Source organism: Protopterus annectens, chromosome 7.part0 (genome assembly GCF_019279795.1).
Source record: "Protopterus annectens isolate FY-2018-M chromosome 7.part0, PAN1.0, whole genome shotgun sequence".
Taxonomy (NCBI): domain Eukaryota; kingdom Metazoa; phylum Chordata; order Ceratodontiformes; family Protopteridae; genus Protopterus; species Protopterus annectens.
This window is the reverse complement of record NC_056739.1, coordinates 1,081,003,552-1,081,023,944: the sequence shown is the minus strand read 5'-3', so window position 1 is coordinate 1,081,023,944 and position 20,393 is coordinate 1,081,003,552. Positions and strand designations below refer to the sequence as shown.

General features: G+C 42.5%; 1 protein-coding gene across 1 annotated transcript in view; it reads right to left on the bottom strand.

The window, feature by feature from the left end:
- Nucleotides 1-20,393, bottom strand: part of IQGAP1 (IQ motif containing GTPase activating protein 1) — a 1,927,315-nt gene that overhangs the window by 1,621,410 nt on the left and 285,512 nt on the right. The window contains exon 3 of the mRNA XM_044076373.1: nt 1,657-1,813. Within this exon, the coding sequence (XP_043932308.1) occupies nt 1,657-1,813 (157 nt within the window). The remainder of the gene's footprint in view (nt 1-1,656; nt 1,814-20,393) is intronic.

Here is a 20,393-nt window from a genome sequence, read left to right as displayed (position 1 = left end):
ACCGGATTTCCGCTGTGGTGACCCCTAACCAGGAAAAGCCAAAAGAAGCAACAACCTTTACTTTTACACACATTTTTTTTTAACCCAGACTCTATACAACTAAATACAAGACAAAACTTTGTCATGTTTACATCCATGCCTAATGAATGAGGCTTGAATTTCAGCAGCACAATCTTCCTCTGGTTACCACTGCTCTTCCAGTGCAACATAAAGTGACTTTCTTTTTCACATTACTTATTGCAACACACACTCTTCCTTAATTACTTCCAACTTATTATTGTAACTTACATATGTACCATTTATTATGCACACACCACAGATTCTGATAAGCTTGTATCAATTTCTTTTAGTAGCATGGCACCCTACTTCATCAATTATTGTACTGCGGTAGATATTCTTATCAATGATTCATGCAACTGAAAATACCATTGTGCAAGTTGCACGTATCCAAAACGGTAGATGTTTAAAGTCTTCACTGCTGAAGTAGCCTAAGGGTTGTATCCAGCCAAGGATGCAGCAACTGACCAGCTTCCTAAACCTTCCCCTCCCACATTCATTCAGGCTGCTTACAGATTAAGGCCTGTTTTGGAGGCTACTGCAGCATTAAGAGTGATTAACATACTCTGTCTTTTCTAAATTCTTTGGTTCAGAAACAATCCTCTACAGTCTCTGTAGACTCTTGTGCCCTCACATATAACAAATGGAGAATAACAGACTTATGAACCCAGAAATAATTTGTCAAAGACAAAACAGCAGTAAATGAAAAGAGTTGCATATTACTTGGGCTTTGTCCCCAGAGAAAATGCAGTAATGTAGCACACTGTACTCTCTCAGGATTCTCTACTAATCTTCTTGTAGTGAAAAATAAATCAAATTTACGGATCCAATTATTATGGCCTCTGGAGAATTTTCTTTGAAGTGTAAATAACTCCTTTTGGTTGCACCTGAAGCATTTTTCCAACTACATATTAAAATTCTATAGTATAAATCCATGAGCTCTTGAAAGCAAATTAATGTCTACAATTTTGATATATTTATCCACAATGACACCACATGACAGCTGTGGGTTTGTCAGTATATCAAATAAACAACAAAGACAAACAGAGGATGTGGGATAACAATCATGACTTTAGTCAGAATTAATACCCTAGGCAACAGTGTATCCTGACTGGCAGCTTCCTGTAGCTAGTTCATCCACAGCATTTAAAGTTATATGCCCCATATGTTAGACACCTGAACACCAACAATTCACACTAACATAGTAGACAAAAATTAGTGCAGTACTTGCCAGAGTTTGACTTCAAGAGTTTACTGCTACCTAGGAGGTACAGCTGGCTGCGCATTGTTTTGTGTTTCTGTCACATAGCCCACAGTCTAGGGATTCTCTTACGGCATCCCACTACAATCAATATAAACCTGCATGTAATCCTCATATCAAAGTGGAAACTTTCACCTTCTTCAGCCTACAAAGGACACGCTGCTTAGGATAAATTAATTATATAAATGCTCATGAAGATAGTTATCGCTTGCAACTCAGTTCATAGCTGAAAAAGTCTACATGTATTCACTTACCTAGCTAACATATTATTGACCAGGTTTCACACAAAAACATGCAACACTCAAGAAATTAATACAATTTATAGTTGTCTTGCTTACCCTGTATCTTGTCTGCTCTTTATCATATATTTTCTTTAAAGACACCACTTCAGGGGAGAAGAAATGTCCCAGTTTGGCAAGATAAACCCCATTCCTCAGTCCCTCTTCCAGCTCTGTAGTTGGGGGAAGTTCTTCATCCAAACATGCCTCCATCCACCTGAAAAATAAATATTACGCTTAGCAAATATTAACATTTTTTAACTGTTGCTCTAGCGCCAACCTCTGAGGAACAAAGAATTTCTTCTGCAAAGATGGCAAGACAAAAATTTATAATTAAAAGAAAGACTACAACACAGTTTTAAACATATGGCTCAAAACATTTTTTTCCAATGTGAAAATGTGATTATGCGCACACTGTTGGTGCACAAGAACAAAGCCTCGAGTATGACACAGGTGACCCAAGTATGTTTAGCAGTTTGGATGACTACTGCAGTTGGTAGGAGAATTAAGTTTTAAGACAGCTTGACTTTTTGTCAGGGAGAGTGAGGCTTGTATTGACAGAATACATTCTGTTATAGAATCCCCAATGGACAGCAGTGGTCACACTGGGATGCTGTCTGCAAGAAGGATCAAGATCAACAGATCAAGTCAAGCAAAGGTGCGACTCTACATCACAAACATCCACTGTACATCAACCCTTTGGATGTAGATGAGCATGTGCTGGATAGGCAAGACCTAAAACAGTGATGTCTTAATCACTTGATGGATGACAGCATTTCTCCCAGTTTGTTGACTTATAACATCCTACTCAGTAGTGGCACAGATAGTTATACCAAATAACAACACTATGTACTTTGGGGTAGCCCATTCCTGACATCTGTATAAACAGCACTATTCTCTCCCCCTCACACACACAATTTCCCCTGCACCTGCTTCTGTCTGTACCAGCCATACTCATTCATATTTATATCACCAGGGCTGAAGCCATCCTGTTAACATAGTCAAGTTTACCTATTTTAGCAAAGGCTGCTAATCCCTCTTTCAGGACTTTTCACTCTACCACAAGAAGGAGCTTTGTTAAAGTTACACAACTACTGTCTGGCACCACATGGGAATAAAAGTTATGTACTCACCATAACTATGCATCTATGTTGTACATTTCATTCTCCCTCAATGAAACACGGTCTCTGATCTGACCTCATTTCCAGCTCAGCAGCATTTGCTTTAGACTCTTGGATCAGACTCTCGAGCTCCTCCCTTTACCCACAATGCCTCAGAACCCTGTAATACCTTAGATCAAGTTTGTCGCTTACAAAGACTGATTTGTTATAGCCCACATAAAAGGAAAAGATAAAGGAAAGATAGGGGGTCAAATAGGAATAAAGTTTCCAATATGTCTACCAGGTCACTCCCAAAATAAAAGGTGAGGGGGAAGGAGGGTTTGGAAATTAAGGAAGAATGAAAATAGACACCACAGGTGCATAGTTATAGTGAGTACATAACTATCTGATTTTGTCATCTTCATTCACTCCTCGATCAATGGGATCGAGTCCCCAGCTAAGAGAGCCTTGGGTGGTCCTCTTGGAAGGATATTCTTGCAGTACCACAAAACCAAAGGCAGCTCTGCCTCAGGAAAGGAGATCCAACTTGTAGTGAGCAATAAAGGTATGGGCACTAGACCAAGTGGCTGCAGCACAAATGTCAATGGAGGCCCTGGACCAGAAAGCAGATGAAGTAGCCATGAATCTCATGGAGTGATCTTTTGGTGGTCCTGGCAAAGACAGACCTTATTGAATATAAACAAAATGCAATCTGTTAACCATTTTGCTACAGTAACTTTGGAAACTGGTCTTCCCTATCTATTGAGGACAAAGGAGATGAACAACTGATCAGATTTTTGAAAAACCTTTATCCTTTGAAGACGAAAACTAAGAGGTCTATGCATATATAAGAGATGAAGCATGTATTCACCTTTGTTAGGAGGATTTGGGAAGAACACTGGTAAATTGATAACTTGATTGACGTATGCATACAAGCCTACTTTGGGCAGAATGGATGGATTAGTACATAAAGTGACCATCTTTGTGGAAGATAAGGGGATTTGGAAGACAGCAGTTGGAGTTCTGAAACTTGCCTTGCTGAAGTGATTGCCACTAGAAAGATAGTCTTCTAAGAAAAACTTGAGATCAGACTTGGCCAAAGGAGGCTGAGTCAAGATCCCAGGGTGGAGAATAATCTTTAATTGGAGATCTAAGCAAAAGGTACCTTTAAGGTAGGCTTTGCATAACCTGGATGAAGCTAGAGGACAAGCATTATCTCCAGTATGATAATTGGAAATGGCTAACTGATCCTTGATGGTGAAAAAACTAGCCCCTCTTGAAAAACTGAAGCATGAAAATCTAAGACAGCAGGCATAGGAGCAGTAAAATGATCCAATTCTCTCTGATGGGCCAATAAAACAATCTCTTCCATTTGCTCTTGTAAATTTTCCTACTGGAGGGTTTTTGGGATGATAGCAAAATTTGACAAAAGCCTGGATTGTCTAGATATCACTGGAATTGGAGAAAACACACAGTCAACTTCAGGCCTGGAATGTCTGGGTGAGCCATCCCTGTGGGATGAGACATCAGATCTTGATAGGGTTAGTGTCCAAGGAGGACATAGAAGATGGAACCAAAGGAAGGGGAGCCACATTTGACAAGGCAAAAAGGGGGCAATGAGGATAACTTGCTCTTCAATTAAAGTGCTCTCTGAAGAAATTTGGGGATTACAGGTAAGGGGGGATAAGCATACAGGAGACCAGGAGGACCAAACATGAACTACAGCATCTCTCTGTCACTCTCCCGGGGTTGCTGATGGGAGACGCAAACCGATCACAGGAAGGTTGACCCCTTATAGACTGAAGATACTCTCTGTCAGTACTTGATTGAGAGACCAGTCATGAGGGATCAGAATAGTCCTGCTGAGTTTGTTGGCTAGCACTCTGGATTTCCCTGGATATGCACTGCTAAAAGAAAGCAACTGTAGATCACTTCCCACTGCCACACTTTTACTGCTTTTTGACAAAGGGGGTAAGACTGGGTCCCCCCCACGTTTAATATACCAAACTACCAACACGTTGTTGGTTTGGACAATAGTCCCAGGCCTGCAACGCTAATAGAACCGCCCTCATCTCCAGAACATTGATATGCAAATTGTTCTCTTCTGGGGACAACATGTCTTGGACTGCACGTCCCAAGAAATGTCCCTACCCCAACTGGGAGGCGTCCTTGGTCACAGTGGCTGGAAACACTAAGGGTCATCCCTTCTAAACTTTGTTAGACCGTATTCACCAAAGCTGGGAATTCTTGAAAAGCACAGAAAGCTTTATCGGACAAGACAGAGGCCTGTTTGATGGAAGAAAGGCCAACTGACTTGTGGTATCTAGGCAGTCTCCTGCAAACTCCAAGACATGAGCGGGTTGAAGATGGGACTTGGCATAATTGACTGTAATCCCTAAAGAATAACATAACTGGAGCAAGTAGTTCCTGGCCTCTTCGAGGACATGTCTGGTTAAGGCGGTGAGGAGCCAGTCATCTAGGCAAGGAAACACCCTGAATCCGAGCAGTCCGAGATGAGCTGCTACACCCTTAGGGCTGTGGTGAAACCAAAGGGCAGGGCTCTGAACTGGTAATGGCTGGATCCCAGATGAAAGCGCAGGTATCTATGGGGGCATCTGCTCATTCTTATGTGATAGCACGTGTCCTGGAGACCTAGCGGATATCCAGTCATCCTTCTGTAGAAGAGGTAGAATGGACTGAACAGCAACCATCCGGAACTTGGAGTTCTTTACAAACTGATTTAAACTGCAGAGGTCCAGAACGTGTCTCGGGTCATCCATTTTTTTTGGCTCTAAACAGAACCTTGAGTAAGTTCTGAATCATCCCTGGTCTGGTGGGACCTCTTAGATGACTATTTTTTCTAGCAGCTTTTGAACTTCTTAGCCTGCTATCTCCTGCTGACTGGGTGGGACATTGGAGAGATTTTTCCATTTAGATGATGGGATTTGCAAGAATGGAATGAAATATCCTCCAGATATAATTTTTTGGATCCAAGTGTCTTTTGTGATAGATGCCCAAGCCTCCAGGTGCAGAGACAAGCACCCCCCCCAAATGACTCCAGGTGCAGAGACAAGCACCCCTCCAAATGACTCCAGAGAAGAGAAATCAAGCAACCCTTCAGGATCAGAGAAAGGGTTAATCTGAAAAGGAATCTATAAACCCTTGGTTCTACGGGCCTCCTCTGCCACCAGGGGAGCATCTTTCATTGGAACTCCTCCCACCACCACCTCTGGGGGGAAATATCCTCTCATGAGTCCTGAAAAGGACCTTGTGACCTACAGAAACTCATCTTTTTACCTCCACGTTGATTCCTGGAGAATGATCTCTGTAGGGTAGAAAAACATATTTCCACAGAAGATCAGGTCTTTCCATCTTGCTCACTGCGGGATAGTTTCTTTTACTGGGGGGCCAGACAGAGGATCAAACAAAGGGAACACTGATAAAAAGACAAAGGGCGCCACAAAGTTACACAGCTCATCCAGCCACGTCTCCTGACAGCTATACCTGAACCCGCCGCCCATGAGGAACCTTCTGCAGCATGAGAGATTAATCTCATGGACATGCTGGAAATCAACTGAAGGGTGGCTAGCTGTAAAGAAAAGTGCTTATGTTCCTCCACAGACATGGACCCAGGAATACACACAGAGAGCTCTTTAATCAAGTCTCTCTGCAATTTGGTAAAACATGCCAAGTAGTTAAGCAACCATACAGCAAAGATCACCATGGTGTAAATGCACTTTCCAGACCTGTCCATCACCCTGAACTCTCTGTTAGGGGGGTCGTGCAATCTACATCTGCAGCTGAGAAGCAGCAAATGAAAGATTTTGAGGCACTGTAGATAAAGGGAGTCAGATTCAAGATTTTAAAGCATAAGCAGCTGAGCTGGACTTGAGGTTGGATCAGAGACCCACTCATTGAAGAATTAATGAAAACGACAGCATCAGATGCAAGGATTAAATGGACTCTCTATAAAAGTACACTAGGTGGACCATCAGTGTGCATCAGACCAATGAATACAGGTTTGTTGTACACAGTACAAATTCAGTAAAGTTTAAAGTACTTTCCTATTTAACTGCTTTTCTTTGATCAACTACTGCAGTCTTCAGATGCCTGCATGGTTAACATGCAGGTTTGTTTGCATCTGTTATAAAACTTTTCCTGAACTGGAAAATATAATTTGCTATGTATGTACTGAATTTCTGAAGACTGTAATACACCTGGCTTAAAATAGGACTAATAAGCAACAGATCTGTTGTGTCAATCCACTAGTTTTACACAACTTTACTTCTACAGTACAGACACTGTACTGCTCAGTACGTAAAATCAGTGAACTTGCCCAACTACATTTTAAAAAGAATAGTACTGTGTGAACACAAACACCTTAACTAAAGGCAAGGACAGAAGAGGCATTCTACACACTCTTGAAATAGCTTTTCAAGTTGTACATTTAATTTTTGTACAGATCAAAGCATTTTCTTCTGAGATTTAAAGCATGGAGTGGTTTTACACAGAAGAGCCCAGTGAACTATTAACACACAAACTAAATGACTAATGATCAGACTCAAAACCAAAGCATAATAAGCAAGACTTGAAAATAAATGTCCTCTCTCCGTACCAAAGCTCCTGGCTACAATTCCAAAGTTATTTACAACACTAGAAAAATTATCTACAAGCAAAAACCATCAAATGATTGTATGCACTGTTTACAAGCCTTATTCTACTGGACCAATGTGCCCCACAGCACTTTCAGTAAAACAGGCTTCCCAAGTTATTTTCTTTTAGTTTAACACAAACACTAAAGTGGGAACAAACAGCATTACAAGTTTCTCGGTACTCTGAGGGGCCACCGTAAAGCATCTCCGTTTCAGGTATCTTTTACCATTGGCATGAGTTGGTGTATTACAGAATTTATGATGAATAAACTACCCTGAGAGGATGTTGTGAGAAATTTAAACAAGCTTTCCTGCAAATTGGAAGCAAAAAATTAACAGAAGTATGGGAAAGCTAAGCAAAACTGTGAGATACTACAGAATCAGCCAAGTTACACAGGGCCTGTGCAACAACATGGAAGCCTCAAGGATCAATTTCAGCACTGCAAATAAAAAAAAATAATGGATATAGAAGCCAGAATGCAGTGGCAAAAACAGATCATCAAACAAGTTGCAAACCTATATATCAAATTTCCATGAAAAAGTGAAGATTTGGAGATTAGACTAGGGAAAATTTTTTCTCATTTCCAATTTCAAAGGAAGGTACAGAGGGGTCAACACCTTATGGTCAAAAACTTTTTTTTTGTTGAGAGAATTTGCAGTTGTACAAGCCAGACAGAGAACAAAGGAAAAGGAGAGGGAAGCCTGTTGAGCACAAGAAATAGTTTTAAAGTTGAAGAATGAATGGTATGACGAAGAGCAGTCAAAGGACTGGATGTGACTGGGAGGCATGTCAGAGTACAAAACAACATTATGGAAACACAAGACAGACTTCAGTTTTACCTGCCTGGTAAAAAAAAAAAAAAAAAAAAAAAAAAAAAAAATTCATAGTGAGCTACAGCTCATGTGTTGTATCCTGCCACACTTCGTGCTCTGTGATAATGTATCCTGCCACACTTCGTGCTCTGTGATAAGGAAGACTGCACTTGTGCTATACACTATAAAAAGCGGTGAATCTTTATACTGGAGTCAGGATAGGTAAAGTGAATTGGTGACAGATTCCTCAGGTAACAGTGGTACCATTAACATGCAATACGTGGGAATCTCAGCAAAGCCATACGATAGTATAGGGGCAAAAATCACAAACGCAGAGACACCTGAAACTTGAATGCATCAGGGATAGAGTTCTGCTAAATGATACACTGAGTTGTGCATCAGAAAAGGAGAGGCCTTGATGGTCTAGGATTATCTACATGAAAAAAGTTGAAAGAAAATCAAATGAAATGGATAGAAGGTATCTGTGGTACATAACGGGAGGATGAAGGAAAATGAAACCATCATTCAAAGGCCGGATATTCCTGGTTCAAAGCTACTGCATATTTTTCAATTCACTTTAAAAAGCACTTGACAACACACACTAACTGCCCTGACAATGTGAAGGACACATTCCTTCCTGCCAGGGAATGTAAATGCACTTAACTGTATTTACTTAAGAAAATACAGAGAAGCCCTTTAGAAGCTTATCAAGTAGTCTACAGAGTGCATTTTGTCTTACTGTTGCTTTTGGCCATAGTACTGATACAGCCTAGTTTCCTACTTTTCTTGTGCGCTGTGAGGACTCTGCAATTTGTTTTCGAATTTTGCGTTCTTTCTGTAGCTCCACTTCCTTATAACAGCAGCTTTACTGAGAACACAAGTATTGTATTCTCAGTTTTAGGATGACATCTATTGACCATTTTCCTACTGCTGATGCTTACCTCTATTAATATCCCCTAGCTACAAGAACGCTTCACCACAATTTCACGGACATTTCTAGCATGATATCACCCTTGCCTCAGCATACTTGTCAAAGTTTAACTCCCTTGTGAACAGATGTATTGAACAGGCTATTCCTACCCACCACAAGAATAAGGATGTATTCAAAGTTAAGCCAGTATGGTGGTCCTCCCATACAAATCAGCCCTGTAAGAATAAGACAACGTTCATGACTCTTTGCAATAAACTTTGTCTTCCTCACTATAAAACTGATCTGAAAACATGACAAACAAGACTTTCAGGCAACTGATTAGGGAATGCAAAGTTAGCTATGAACTCAAGGGTAACCACAAACACCCAAGGATAACCACAAGGCCTTCTTGGGCTAAATTAGTTAACTCAGAAGTAATACCCACTTCTGCTCCAAATTCATATCCATACCCCAAATCTGGCACACAAACCACAGACAGCATCCTTGCTGACAAACCCAGCTCCATCTTAATGCCTCCAAGCATCAAATTCTCCCCTTACTATTCCACTTGTAATCAAACTACAGTAAGTCATATCAGCATTCTCCAAATCTAAAAACACTAGTTCCATGGGTCCCACTCCCTACAACATTTTCTCTGCTTCCAAGAGCAATTCCTTCTAAATTTCTTTAGGCATATTCACGACAGATTATGTACCTAAAATTCTAAAAGCCATGGTTGTACTACTCCACAAGGATGGCCCCACAACAGCACCAGATACCTTTAGGCCTATTAATGTCAATAGTATTACCTGTAAAAGTAGAGAATTTATTAGTGAAATCATGGATTATATCCTGCCAAAGATTAACAGCTGGCCTGCTTCCAAAGCTTCAGGGCACTTTCCACATGTCCAAATTGGCAGGCAGCTCAAGTGGAATTGACTAAAAGACAATTTTGGGGAACAAGCCCTTCAAAGCTTTCCTGCCAACAGAAGGAGGCTGAGGCTTGAGAGGACAATATTAGGAAAAACAAAAAATAAGTAACCACACCATTGCATAAACATCATACCCAAAAAAAGCACAAGGGGGTTGGAAGGGGGTGCGGCTAGATCAACAGTGATCATTTGATCATCTACTGTTATGGTAAGTTTACGTAACACAACTGCACTATGTTCATCATGTTGATCACTGCTGCAGTAGCCTTAACTATATGGGTACATTACCCTAGCTTACTACATGTGAGAGGTGAAAGAAGAGCAGTTCAGGGCCCCTGGAGAATGGTCCTAGCAAAGCCTGATCTAGACCTAGAGGAGAAGAGTCAAGCTTTTAGTGCTTTGGAAAACTATGTGAAGAGGACCAAGTTGCTGTTTCTAGACTACTTCTAGACTTCCAACCCTTTCCAAAAAGCCACAAATGAAGCCAAGGCCCTGGTAGAGTAGGCCTTGAACATGCCTGGAGTAGTTTTATTGTGGTGAGTAAAACAAAAAGTAAGCCTTAGACAACAACTTGAAAATGGTCTCTTGGCACAGGCTGTCCCTTATTCTTACCTTCACAAAAAAGGAACAACTGATTCAAAGATGTGAATGATTTAGATCTGTCAAGACAGTGTCCAAGCAGTCTGTGAACATCCAAGGTATGGAATATCTTTTTGCCCTCATTTTTGCATGTAGGAAAGAAAACAGGGAGTTGGATAATTTGGCTTAAAGCAAACGCGGATACCACTTTAGACAAAAAAAAGGATTAGTTAAAAAAAAAAAAAAAAAAAAAAGAACTTGTCCCTGAGAAAAATGACGTAGGGTTGACTCACCATAAGAGTTTGCAACTCTGATACTTTTTTTGCTGAGGTCAGGGCAATACATAAAACTTTCTTCCATGTTAAGAACCTCAAGTCAGCTGGGTTAGCTGGTTTCAAATGGAGCAAGTGTTGGCTTCCCTAACACAAAATTAGGATCCCAAGGAGGGGCCAGTGGTTTTCTTAGAAGCCTCATGCAAAAACCATTTCAAAAATATTTTAACATAAGATTGCATTAAAAAAGGGGGAGGATCCATGGGCAGTCATGCTGAAAAGGTTGATAAATGAACCTTGACAGAGGAGTAAGAAAAGCCATATGAAAGTTACTCATACAAATATTGTAAAACCAGAGAACAACCAACTCAGAATGTGTGCTGGTTATGTTGTTGGTACCAACTAGAAAACCTTTTCTGTTTGCTAACATATGACTTTCTAGTAGCAGGTCTTCTTGCCTTCATTAGTACCTGCTGCACATACTCAGTGAAGAGGTGCCTAAAAGGACCCTATCCTCCACGCAGTCAACTGACGTTGACTTGTGTCGGGATACACCAAACACCCTTATTCTTGAGAGTACATGCAGTCTGTGAGGAAGCTTGTGGCAATTGTTACTGGCCATTTTCAAGGAAAAGAAAAACCATGCCTTCCAGGCCTTCTTGCATGGAGTCCTGGAGCAGAATCTTGCCAGCTGATTGCTCAGACAGGACGTGAAGAGGTCTGCTTGAGGAACTCCCCACAGATGGATCAACATTTTGAAGACCCTCAATCTAGTTTCCATCTGTGAGGGTCTGCTCTTGTTCTGCTCAGCTTGTATGCCACACAATTATGCTCTGACAGACTGTAGGATGCCGAGAGAGAGAGAGAGAGAGAGAGAGTGAGAGTGAGCGAGAGAGAGAGACTGTAGGATGCCTAGAGACAGAGAGAGACACTGTAGGATACCTAGAGACAAAGAGAGACATTGTAGAATGCAGAGAGAGAGAGAAATTGTAGGATGCCTGGAGGAAGAGGGAGAGAGATTGGGGGGGGGGGGGGGAGCGCGCGCGTGTGTGTGTGTGTGCTGTGAAGCTACATATCAAACTAACATGTCTAGCTGGCAAGGGGATATGACCTGGTTTCCCCTTGTTTACCATGTAACACATTACTGTGTTATTCTCTGTAAAAACTTGAAGAGGTCCTGGGACCAAAGATGATTCAGAGAGTTGAGCATCTTGATTAGGGAAAGCATCTCTTTTATATTTATGCGCTTGTGTCTGTCCTTAGTGTCCCACACACCTTGCACTTCTACATGGAGGGAGAAGGGGAGACCTTGATTTGGGGATATCTCATTTCCACCAAGTGATTTCTCTTGTGACAACCCCCCACCCCCACCCTTGCATTAGGATTTGAAAAGACAAAGTGTTGGTGCTGGGACCAAGGAGACTTCCAACACCATCATACCCTTCTCGTGTGGAGTCTTGCCGGGGGTATCATGAGAATTATAGAAGCCATGAGACCTAAATTCCTAAGGTATTTCCTCGTGACTGAAGTCTGAGTGGAAAAACCCTAAAAATATATGTAGGCATAGATCTACTTTTCCTGTGGAAGATAAACTATTTGAATTGTGGTGTCTAGCTGACGATCCCAGAAACAATTTTATTTATTTGATGTTTACTGACTGGAAAAGTCCAACTGAGCCAGAGCCCTTTTTCAGCTTCACAAGAGTAACTGATTACATTACAGAGAAAATATAGTAAGGAAAACTCTACTTTAAGAAGTAAATAATAAAGATAAATCCTGTGAAGTGGAGACAATAAAGACTTTTGAACATTCTCCTGGAAACCTAGCTTATATAAGACAGCTATCTCCCAAAAGAATGATTCCTGACACTTTCAAAAAGACATTGCAACAATAAGCAAGTCAAATAAATATGTAAAAGTGTGCATACACAGAAGCCTGCAATGAACTATAAATGGAACTAGACACTTAGAGAACATTCTTGATGCAGTGGATAGTCCAAACGGTAAGGCAGAGAATTGATAATGTGATCCAAACATACAAAACCTTAAGAAACTCCTGAAATTTGGATCAATGGGAATGTGTTAAGCACCTTTTAAATCCAGTGTTACCAGCAAATTTGAAAAAGGAAGAAGAGGTAACAGGTTCTTAAGTGATGTCATTCTGAATTCACTAACAGGTTAGGAAAGAAAGATCCAGCACTGGTCTCCAAACATTTTTTTCTTCCTTTGGCATTAAAAACAGCCCTAAAACCCCTTTCCCTCCTAGGAAGTGGGGACTGGTTCTATCACTCCCTGGGATAGCAATGGGTGAAGGATAGGTAGAAAGAAGCTTCTAGTTTGCTGGATGGAGGAATTGTCCCCTGGAAAGCAGGAATTTCCTCCCATTGTCTTTGGTAACCTTAATGACTGATCTTCAGAACCCACTTGTCTAAAAACAAGAAGTTATGTACTCACCATAACGTTCGATGTACGTAGTCCATCTCGCCTCACATTCTTACCCGTGGGTTCGGAGCCGAATGTCAGCTCTGACTCAGCCATACTTTAGCTCGAAGTCTTTCAATTGGCTGGGCTAAGATGGTATCCCATACTGCACTGCTCTCTATCCCCAGATCTAGTTTGCTGCGAGCACCAGCACTCACTCTCCATGCTTAACACCACCTAAGGAAGGAAGAACAAACCAAGAATGAAGGGAATTCTGAAACCAGGCCTAACCTCTAGATCCTCCAGGATGGGGGAAAGTGGGAGGGTAAGTAAGAATGTGAGGCGAGATGGACTACATACATCGAACGTTACGGTGAGTACATAACGTCTTGATGTTATGTAGTCCAATCTCGCCTAAATTCTTACCCGTGGGACAGTGTCCCCAGCACCTAAATCCTGGGAGGCTCAGTGGAATATACTCCTGAGCACTGTGGAACCAAAGGAAGACGTGCCTCTAGATACCACATCTAACTTGTAATGAGTAACAAAGGTGCGAGGAGATGCCCAAGTAGCCGCAGCACAAATATCATCCATAGACCATCTAGCTTGAAAAGCTGTAGACGTAGATACAGACCGGGTAGAGTGAGCCTTCACTCAGAACGGTAAATCTCTTCCCCCTGAAGTATAAATGAAAGAAATACAACTGGAAATCCACCTAGACAGCGTGACTTTGGAAACAGGAGATCCAATTCTGTTTTCCGAAAATGAAACAAACAACTGATCAGATTTTCTGAGGTCCTTCGTTCTGTGCAAATAAAATCGTAATTGTCTGTGCACATCCAACTGATGAAATCTGAATTCTGCCTTGTTCGAGAACTGAGAAAAAAACACTGGTAATTCAATGGATTCGTTTAAGGTTACTAACGGACACTATTTTGGGAAGAAAGGAAGGATTTGGTCCGAGAGAAACCCTGTCCTTATGAAAAATCAAATAAGGTGGTTTAATTGATAAAGCTTGAAGCTCCGAAACACTTCTGGCTGACGTGATAGCTACCAAAAAGACAGTCTTCCAAGTTAATAATTTTAAATCACAAGTGGCTGCCAGCTCAAAGGGGGGTGAAGTAAGACCCTGAAGAACAAAGTTTAAGTCCCGAGGCATAATAGGTTCAGAGACAGGAGGACAAAGCAACAAAGTGCCTTTCAGAAAAGCCTTACAAAGTCTATGTGCCATTAGACTAGGTTAGTCTGCGACGTGAAAGGTAGAAATCACCGCCAACTGGATGCTAATGGTTGCAGTAGCTGATCCCTGGTTGAAAAGCATAGATAGGAACTCCAATACTGACAAGATTGGATATGTGTAAAGTACAGTTGTGTACACTTACCATAAATGTAGATGTTCGAGTGTATTCACTATTGCAGTCATTACATTTGGGTAATCCTGCTGGCAGGTTGCCCTCAGTCGGCCTGAATTCCAAAGTCTTCGGTCCTGCATCGGCTGCTGTCGCCCCTTCCCTGACGTCAGGGGTAGAAAAGAAGCAGCCAACGCCATTTTCTTTAGTTTTTCTTGCCCCAGATGTCAGGTGCCCCTAAAAGGGTAGCCAAAATTTATATCTATATATAAAATTACATGCACCAATATAAACTTTACTTTCACCTACAAGCAAATACACCACATGGGTTGTATAAATCAGAGAAGGAAAGATAGGGTCCCTCAAAAGAAAAGGGGGATGGCGGGTGGGTACCCTGGACTGCAACAGTGAATACACTCTAACATCTACAATTATGGTAAGTGTACACGACTGTAGTATGTTCTTCGTGTTTCACTGTTGGTCATTACATTTGGGTAGAGTCCCAAAGCTATGGTTGGGAGGCTGGAGCTAAACAGCACTAGGAGCGGCTATGAGACCCTGCAGAACTGCAGTGCAAAGCCTGCCCTGGATTTAGAGTAGAGTGGCAGATTATAGTGCTTTGTAAAGGTGTGCACTGAACTCCAAGTAACTGCCTCTAAAATGTCCTTAGTTGGTACTCCCCTGAGAAAGGCTGCTGAAGTGGCTGCAGCTCTGGTGGAATGTGGCCTAATGCCCTTAGGCACTGGCTTGCCATGGTATAAAGTACAGTTTTGTACCTACCATAAATGTAGATGTTCGAGTGCTAATACAGCTGCAGTCATAACAGATGGGTTCTCCTGCCGTCAGGCGGGTCATCGATCAGCCGAATTCCAAAGTCTAGGTCCGGCGTCTGTTGTCGTCGCTTCTTCCCCGACGTCAGTGCGACAGGTGTATAAAGGAACCAGCCGACGCCATTTTCTTCAGTTTGTCTTGCCCCAGATGTCAGGTGCACCCAGAAGGAAGGCAATACATAAAATTATGTAATAATGCAATGCAATATAATCAAAGACCAGTAGTTGCAAGCAAATACACCATAAAAGAAGACCCCTAGAGGGGAAGGAGGGAGGGAAACCTGGACTGCAGCTGTATTAGCACTCGAACATCTACATTTATGGTAGGTACAAAACTGTACTATATTCATCGTGCATACAGCTGCAGTCATAACAGATGGGTAGAATCCCAAAGCTAAGAAAGGGGTGGTAGGCACTAGGTGGAGCTAGGAGGAGCCAAAATGCCCTGCAAGACTGCAGTGGCAAAGCCTGCTCTAGATTTGGAGTATAATGGTAGGTTGTAGTGCCTACAGAAGGTGTGCACAGAACTCCAAGTGGCTGCTTCTAAAATATCCTTGGTAGGAACTCCTCTGAGGAAGGCTGCAGAAGTGGCTGTGGCCCTGGTAGAATGAGTTCTAATGCCTGTAGGTACAGTTTTGCCATGAAAGGAATAGCAAAAGCGTATGCAGTGGGCTATCCATTTTGAGATTGTCTGTTTGGATATTGACTTTCCTTGAGCTCCTACCGCATAGGCCACAAAAAGCTGTTCTGATTTTCTGAAAGGTTTTGTTCTGTCCAAATAATAACGCAGTTGTCTGTGGATGTCCAAGGAATGCAGTAATCTCTCCCCTTTGTTTTGAGGATTAGGATAAAAAGTAGGTAAATGTATGGCCTGATTTAAAGCTACCTTGGATACCACTTTAGGCATAAAGGACGGGTTGGTACGTAATGAAACTCTGTCCTGATGGAAGATGATAAAAGGCTGGACAGCCATAAGAGCCTGTAGTTCTGAAACTCTACGAGCTGAAGTGATAGCCAGAAGGAAAGCTGTTTTCCAGGACAAATATTGTAAATCTGATGAGGCAGCTGGTTCAAAAGGAGGCAAAGTCAGTTTTTCCAAAATGAAATTAAGATCCCAAGCAGGTATTGATTGTTTCCTTGGAGGTCTTAAATTCTTAGCCCCTCTGAGGAACTGTCTTAATAGAGGGTGAGAGAATAAAGGTGGATCAGTGTTGTATTCTGCAGAAATGGCTGAGGCATGGATTTTGATGGAGGAGAACGAAAGTCCACTGCTTAGCAGTTCAGCCAAATATTGTAGTATTTGAGGTAAATTCAGTTTTCCAGGGCACTGGCCCTTTTTCTCATTCCAAACACAAAAACGTTTCCATTTTGCAGAGTAAGCTTTTCTAGTTGATGGCCTTCTGGTCTCCAAAATGACATCCTGCACCTCCTTGGAGAGCAGAGCTTGCTGCGATGCTAAGGAATCTTCCATGCGGCTAGATTGAGTGTTTTCAGCTGACTGAAGAGTTTTGAAGCTGTGCTGAGTCAGAAGAAGAGGCATTAGAGGCAGGGTCCATGGTGAGGAATGCGTCAGGCTCCTCAGGAGTGGGTACCAGTGTTGCCTTGGCCAGTCCGGAGCAATGAGGATCATCTGTGGTCTGTCTGCTCTGGTCTTCAATAGGACTTTGGGCAGCAGAGGAAGAGGTGGGAAGGCATAAACTGTCATTGATGTCCAACTGAAAGAGAGAGCGTCCACTCTCCAGGCCTTTGGATGGAAGATCCTTGAGCAGAATTTTGCCAATTGATGATTTTTGTGGGAAGCAAAGAGATCTATGTCTGGCCTTCCCCATACTTGGATTATTTCTGTAAAAACTTTTGGATGCAACTTCCATTCGTGTGGATCTGTCATATTCCTGCTTAGGTTGTCTGCCAGCGTGTTTTCCTTGCCTGGCAAGTACTGTGCTTGTAGTTCCATTTGTAAGTCCATGGCCATGTTCCAAAGTGACATGGCCAGTCTGCATAAGGGATAAGAATGTGTTCCTCCCTGCTTGTTTATGTACCACATAACTGTGGTGTTGTCTGTTCTTATCAATAGTTGACCTGGTTGTAGAAGGTCCTTGAAAGCTGTAATAGCATTTATCACTGCTAGCATTTCTTTTTGATTGATGTGAAGGTGCTTTTCTTTTTGGGTCCATTTGCCCTGAATGCACCGGTCTGTCATGTGCGCCCCCCAGGCGTAGTCCGAGGTGTCTGTTGTGATGACTTGATTTGCTTGAGGCTTGCTGAATGGAAGACCTGTGTTTGTTTGGCATGCTTGAGCCCACCACAGAAATTCCTTTTGCAGACATGGAATTAGTGGTATTATTGTTTCCAAACTGTGGCTGTGTTGAGACCATATGTTTTTAGGTACCATTGTAGTTTTCTCATATGCAGCTTTGCACATGGGATTAGTAAGATGCAAGATGCCATGAATCCCAGAGCCTGCAGGATTTTCCTTGCAGTCAGCCTGGTGCAATTTGCCAGTGTTCTGAAATATTGAATTAGTTGCCCCTGCTTCTCTGGCGTGAGGTAGGCCATCTGGGTGTTTGTGTCCAAATTGGCACCCAGGAAAATTATCTTCTGAGAGGGTATTAGTCTTGATTTCTCTTTGTTGACTGTGTATCCTAGAGAGTTTAATAACATTATTACATAAGCCAGATGTTTCAGAAGAATGTGCTTGCTGTCCGCTTGTATCAGGCAGTCGTCCAAATAAGGGTATATTTGTATCCCTTGAAGTCTGCAGTAGGCAATTACTGATGCCAGGCATTTCGTGAATACTCTGGGCACAGTAGATAAACCAAAGGGCAATGCAGAGAATTGATAATGGGTTGAACCTGCAAGAAATCTGAGGTATCTTCTGCAATTTTGCCTGATTGGGACATGCAGGTATGCCTCCTTGAGGTCCAATGTTATCAGCCAAGACTCCTTGCCCAGCATGGGAAGAAGTTGCTGTAGAGTGAGCATCTTGAATTTTGGTACGAGTAGAAATGTGTTTAGGATGGATAGGTCCAAAATAGGTCTCCAATCTTTTCCCTTCCTTGGTACCAGAAATAGCCTGGAATAAAAACCTTGACCCTGTTCGTGCGTAGGTACCTCTTGAATAGCTTTCATGTTTATAAGATCTGAAATTTGCTTTTGTGCCTCTGCTCTTTGATTGTGTGGCAGGTTTGGCATGCCTTTCATTTTTGGAAGGGTATGAAAATGGAATTTGTAGCCTCTGTTTATAATGTTCAGGATCCATTTGTCCTTTGTGACAATATGCCAATTTTTTGAGAATAGTGCCAGCTTTCCTACTAAGGGGGCTGCCATTTGAGACCTGGTTGGCATGCAAAGGGGAAAGTCATTGGTTTTGCTTTCTGAAAGATTGCGAGTTGTCCTCACCACCTCTTTGTGTAGGAGCTTGCCATTGTCTGCCTCTGTACGAGCCTTGTGTTTGCCCTCTGCCCCTCGGGCGCCTGTATCTGCCTCTTTGGCGTCTTTCTGTGGCAGGAAAGGACCAGTTTTTGGAAGGCCAATTTCTACTAAAATGTGGGGGTTGAACCTGCAGAAATTCTTTTACAGTTTGCATTGATTTAGCCTTTTCCTCCATTTTCCGTAATACTTCCTCAGCATTTGCCCCAAATAGTACATCCTTTTGAAGAGGGGCGTCTAGTAATTTAGCTTTGACATGATCAGGCAAGGCTTGTTCCTTGAGCCAGGCATGCCTACGTATGACTGAGCCTGTAACACAGCAGCTCTACATGAGGCCTCTAGAGCATCAAAGCCACATTGTAAGGTATGTTTACCCACTTGTTCTGCACTATGCATCAAATCCTGCAACTCCATGTCTGGTTGTTCAGGTTGTGACATTTTACTTTTCAATTGAGATAACAGAAACTGTTGGTATTTTAGCATATGAAACGGACAGTTTAAGGCCCTCATGGATAAGGTAGCCGAAGTATATACCTTTTTTCCCCACCTTTCTAAGGATCTGGAATCCCTCTCGGAAGGCAATGGGTTTTTGGCAATGGAGGCCTTAACTCCCTTGGGCCCCTGTGAGATGGTTTCTAGGTCAGCAGCATGGTTTTTGTATAGAAATTGGTGTGAGTCAGGAACCCTGTAGTACCCGTCAGGCTTAACTGGAGCTGGAGGAAGAGAGTCCGGGTTAAGGCAGGCCTCCGAGTAAACATCATCTAGGATGTCCAGGACAGGAGGAATAGCCAGAGGCCTGTGCTGGGGTAACAAAAGAAATTCCCTGAGCCTTTTCTTGGAATCTGAATAATCCTGGCCTTCCCAGTGGAAGTGTTCCCTTAAGGTATGCAGAGTTTCACCAAATGAGTAATCCTCAGGGGGGGATACAGAAGGAATAGATTCCTCTGCATCAGAGTCTTCAAAAGGGGAGTAAGACTGTTCCTGATAAATCAGAGTGCTCTGAAATAATGGAGCCCTGATCAGAGGAGGGGGAATCTTCCTCTACTTTGGGTCTTTTGTCCGGAGGTGGCTGAGAACCTCTGATTAGAGTAATTAAATCCTCAGCCATTTTAAGCATCTGTTTCTTAGGCATGGGGCCTGGAGATGGGCCCTGTGTAGCTGGTCTCTTAGGGTGCATGGCAGCTTTAGACTTGGTGAAAGCCTTGATGGAGAAAGAAGAGGAAGGTCTGAAGACACCTTGAGTGGAGGTGGACCTGTCCACATTCTGTGTTTCAATGCCAAGAGTGGCTTCGGTATCTGTAGTCAGGGTGTGGGCCGAGGAGCCTGCGACCTTGGGTACAGGAGACACCGCCAAAGATGTGTCGTCGGTAATCAGGGGCTGCGTAGGCGCCTCGCTGAGTACCGGAGCACGTGTAGTCGGCTTTGGCATGGTGTCGGTAGAGGCTGCGGACCTCGAGTGTCGGTCCTTGTCTTTGCGTTTTTTAGACAAAACCCGAGTCGGAGTATCCGAC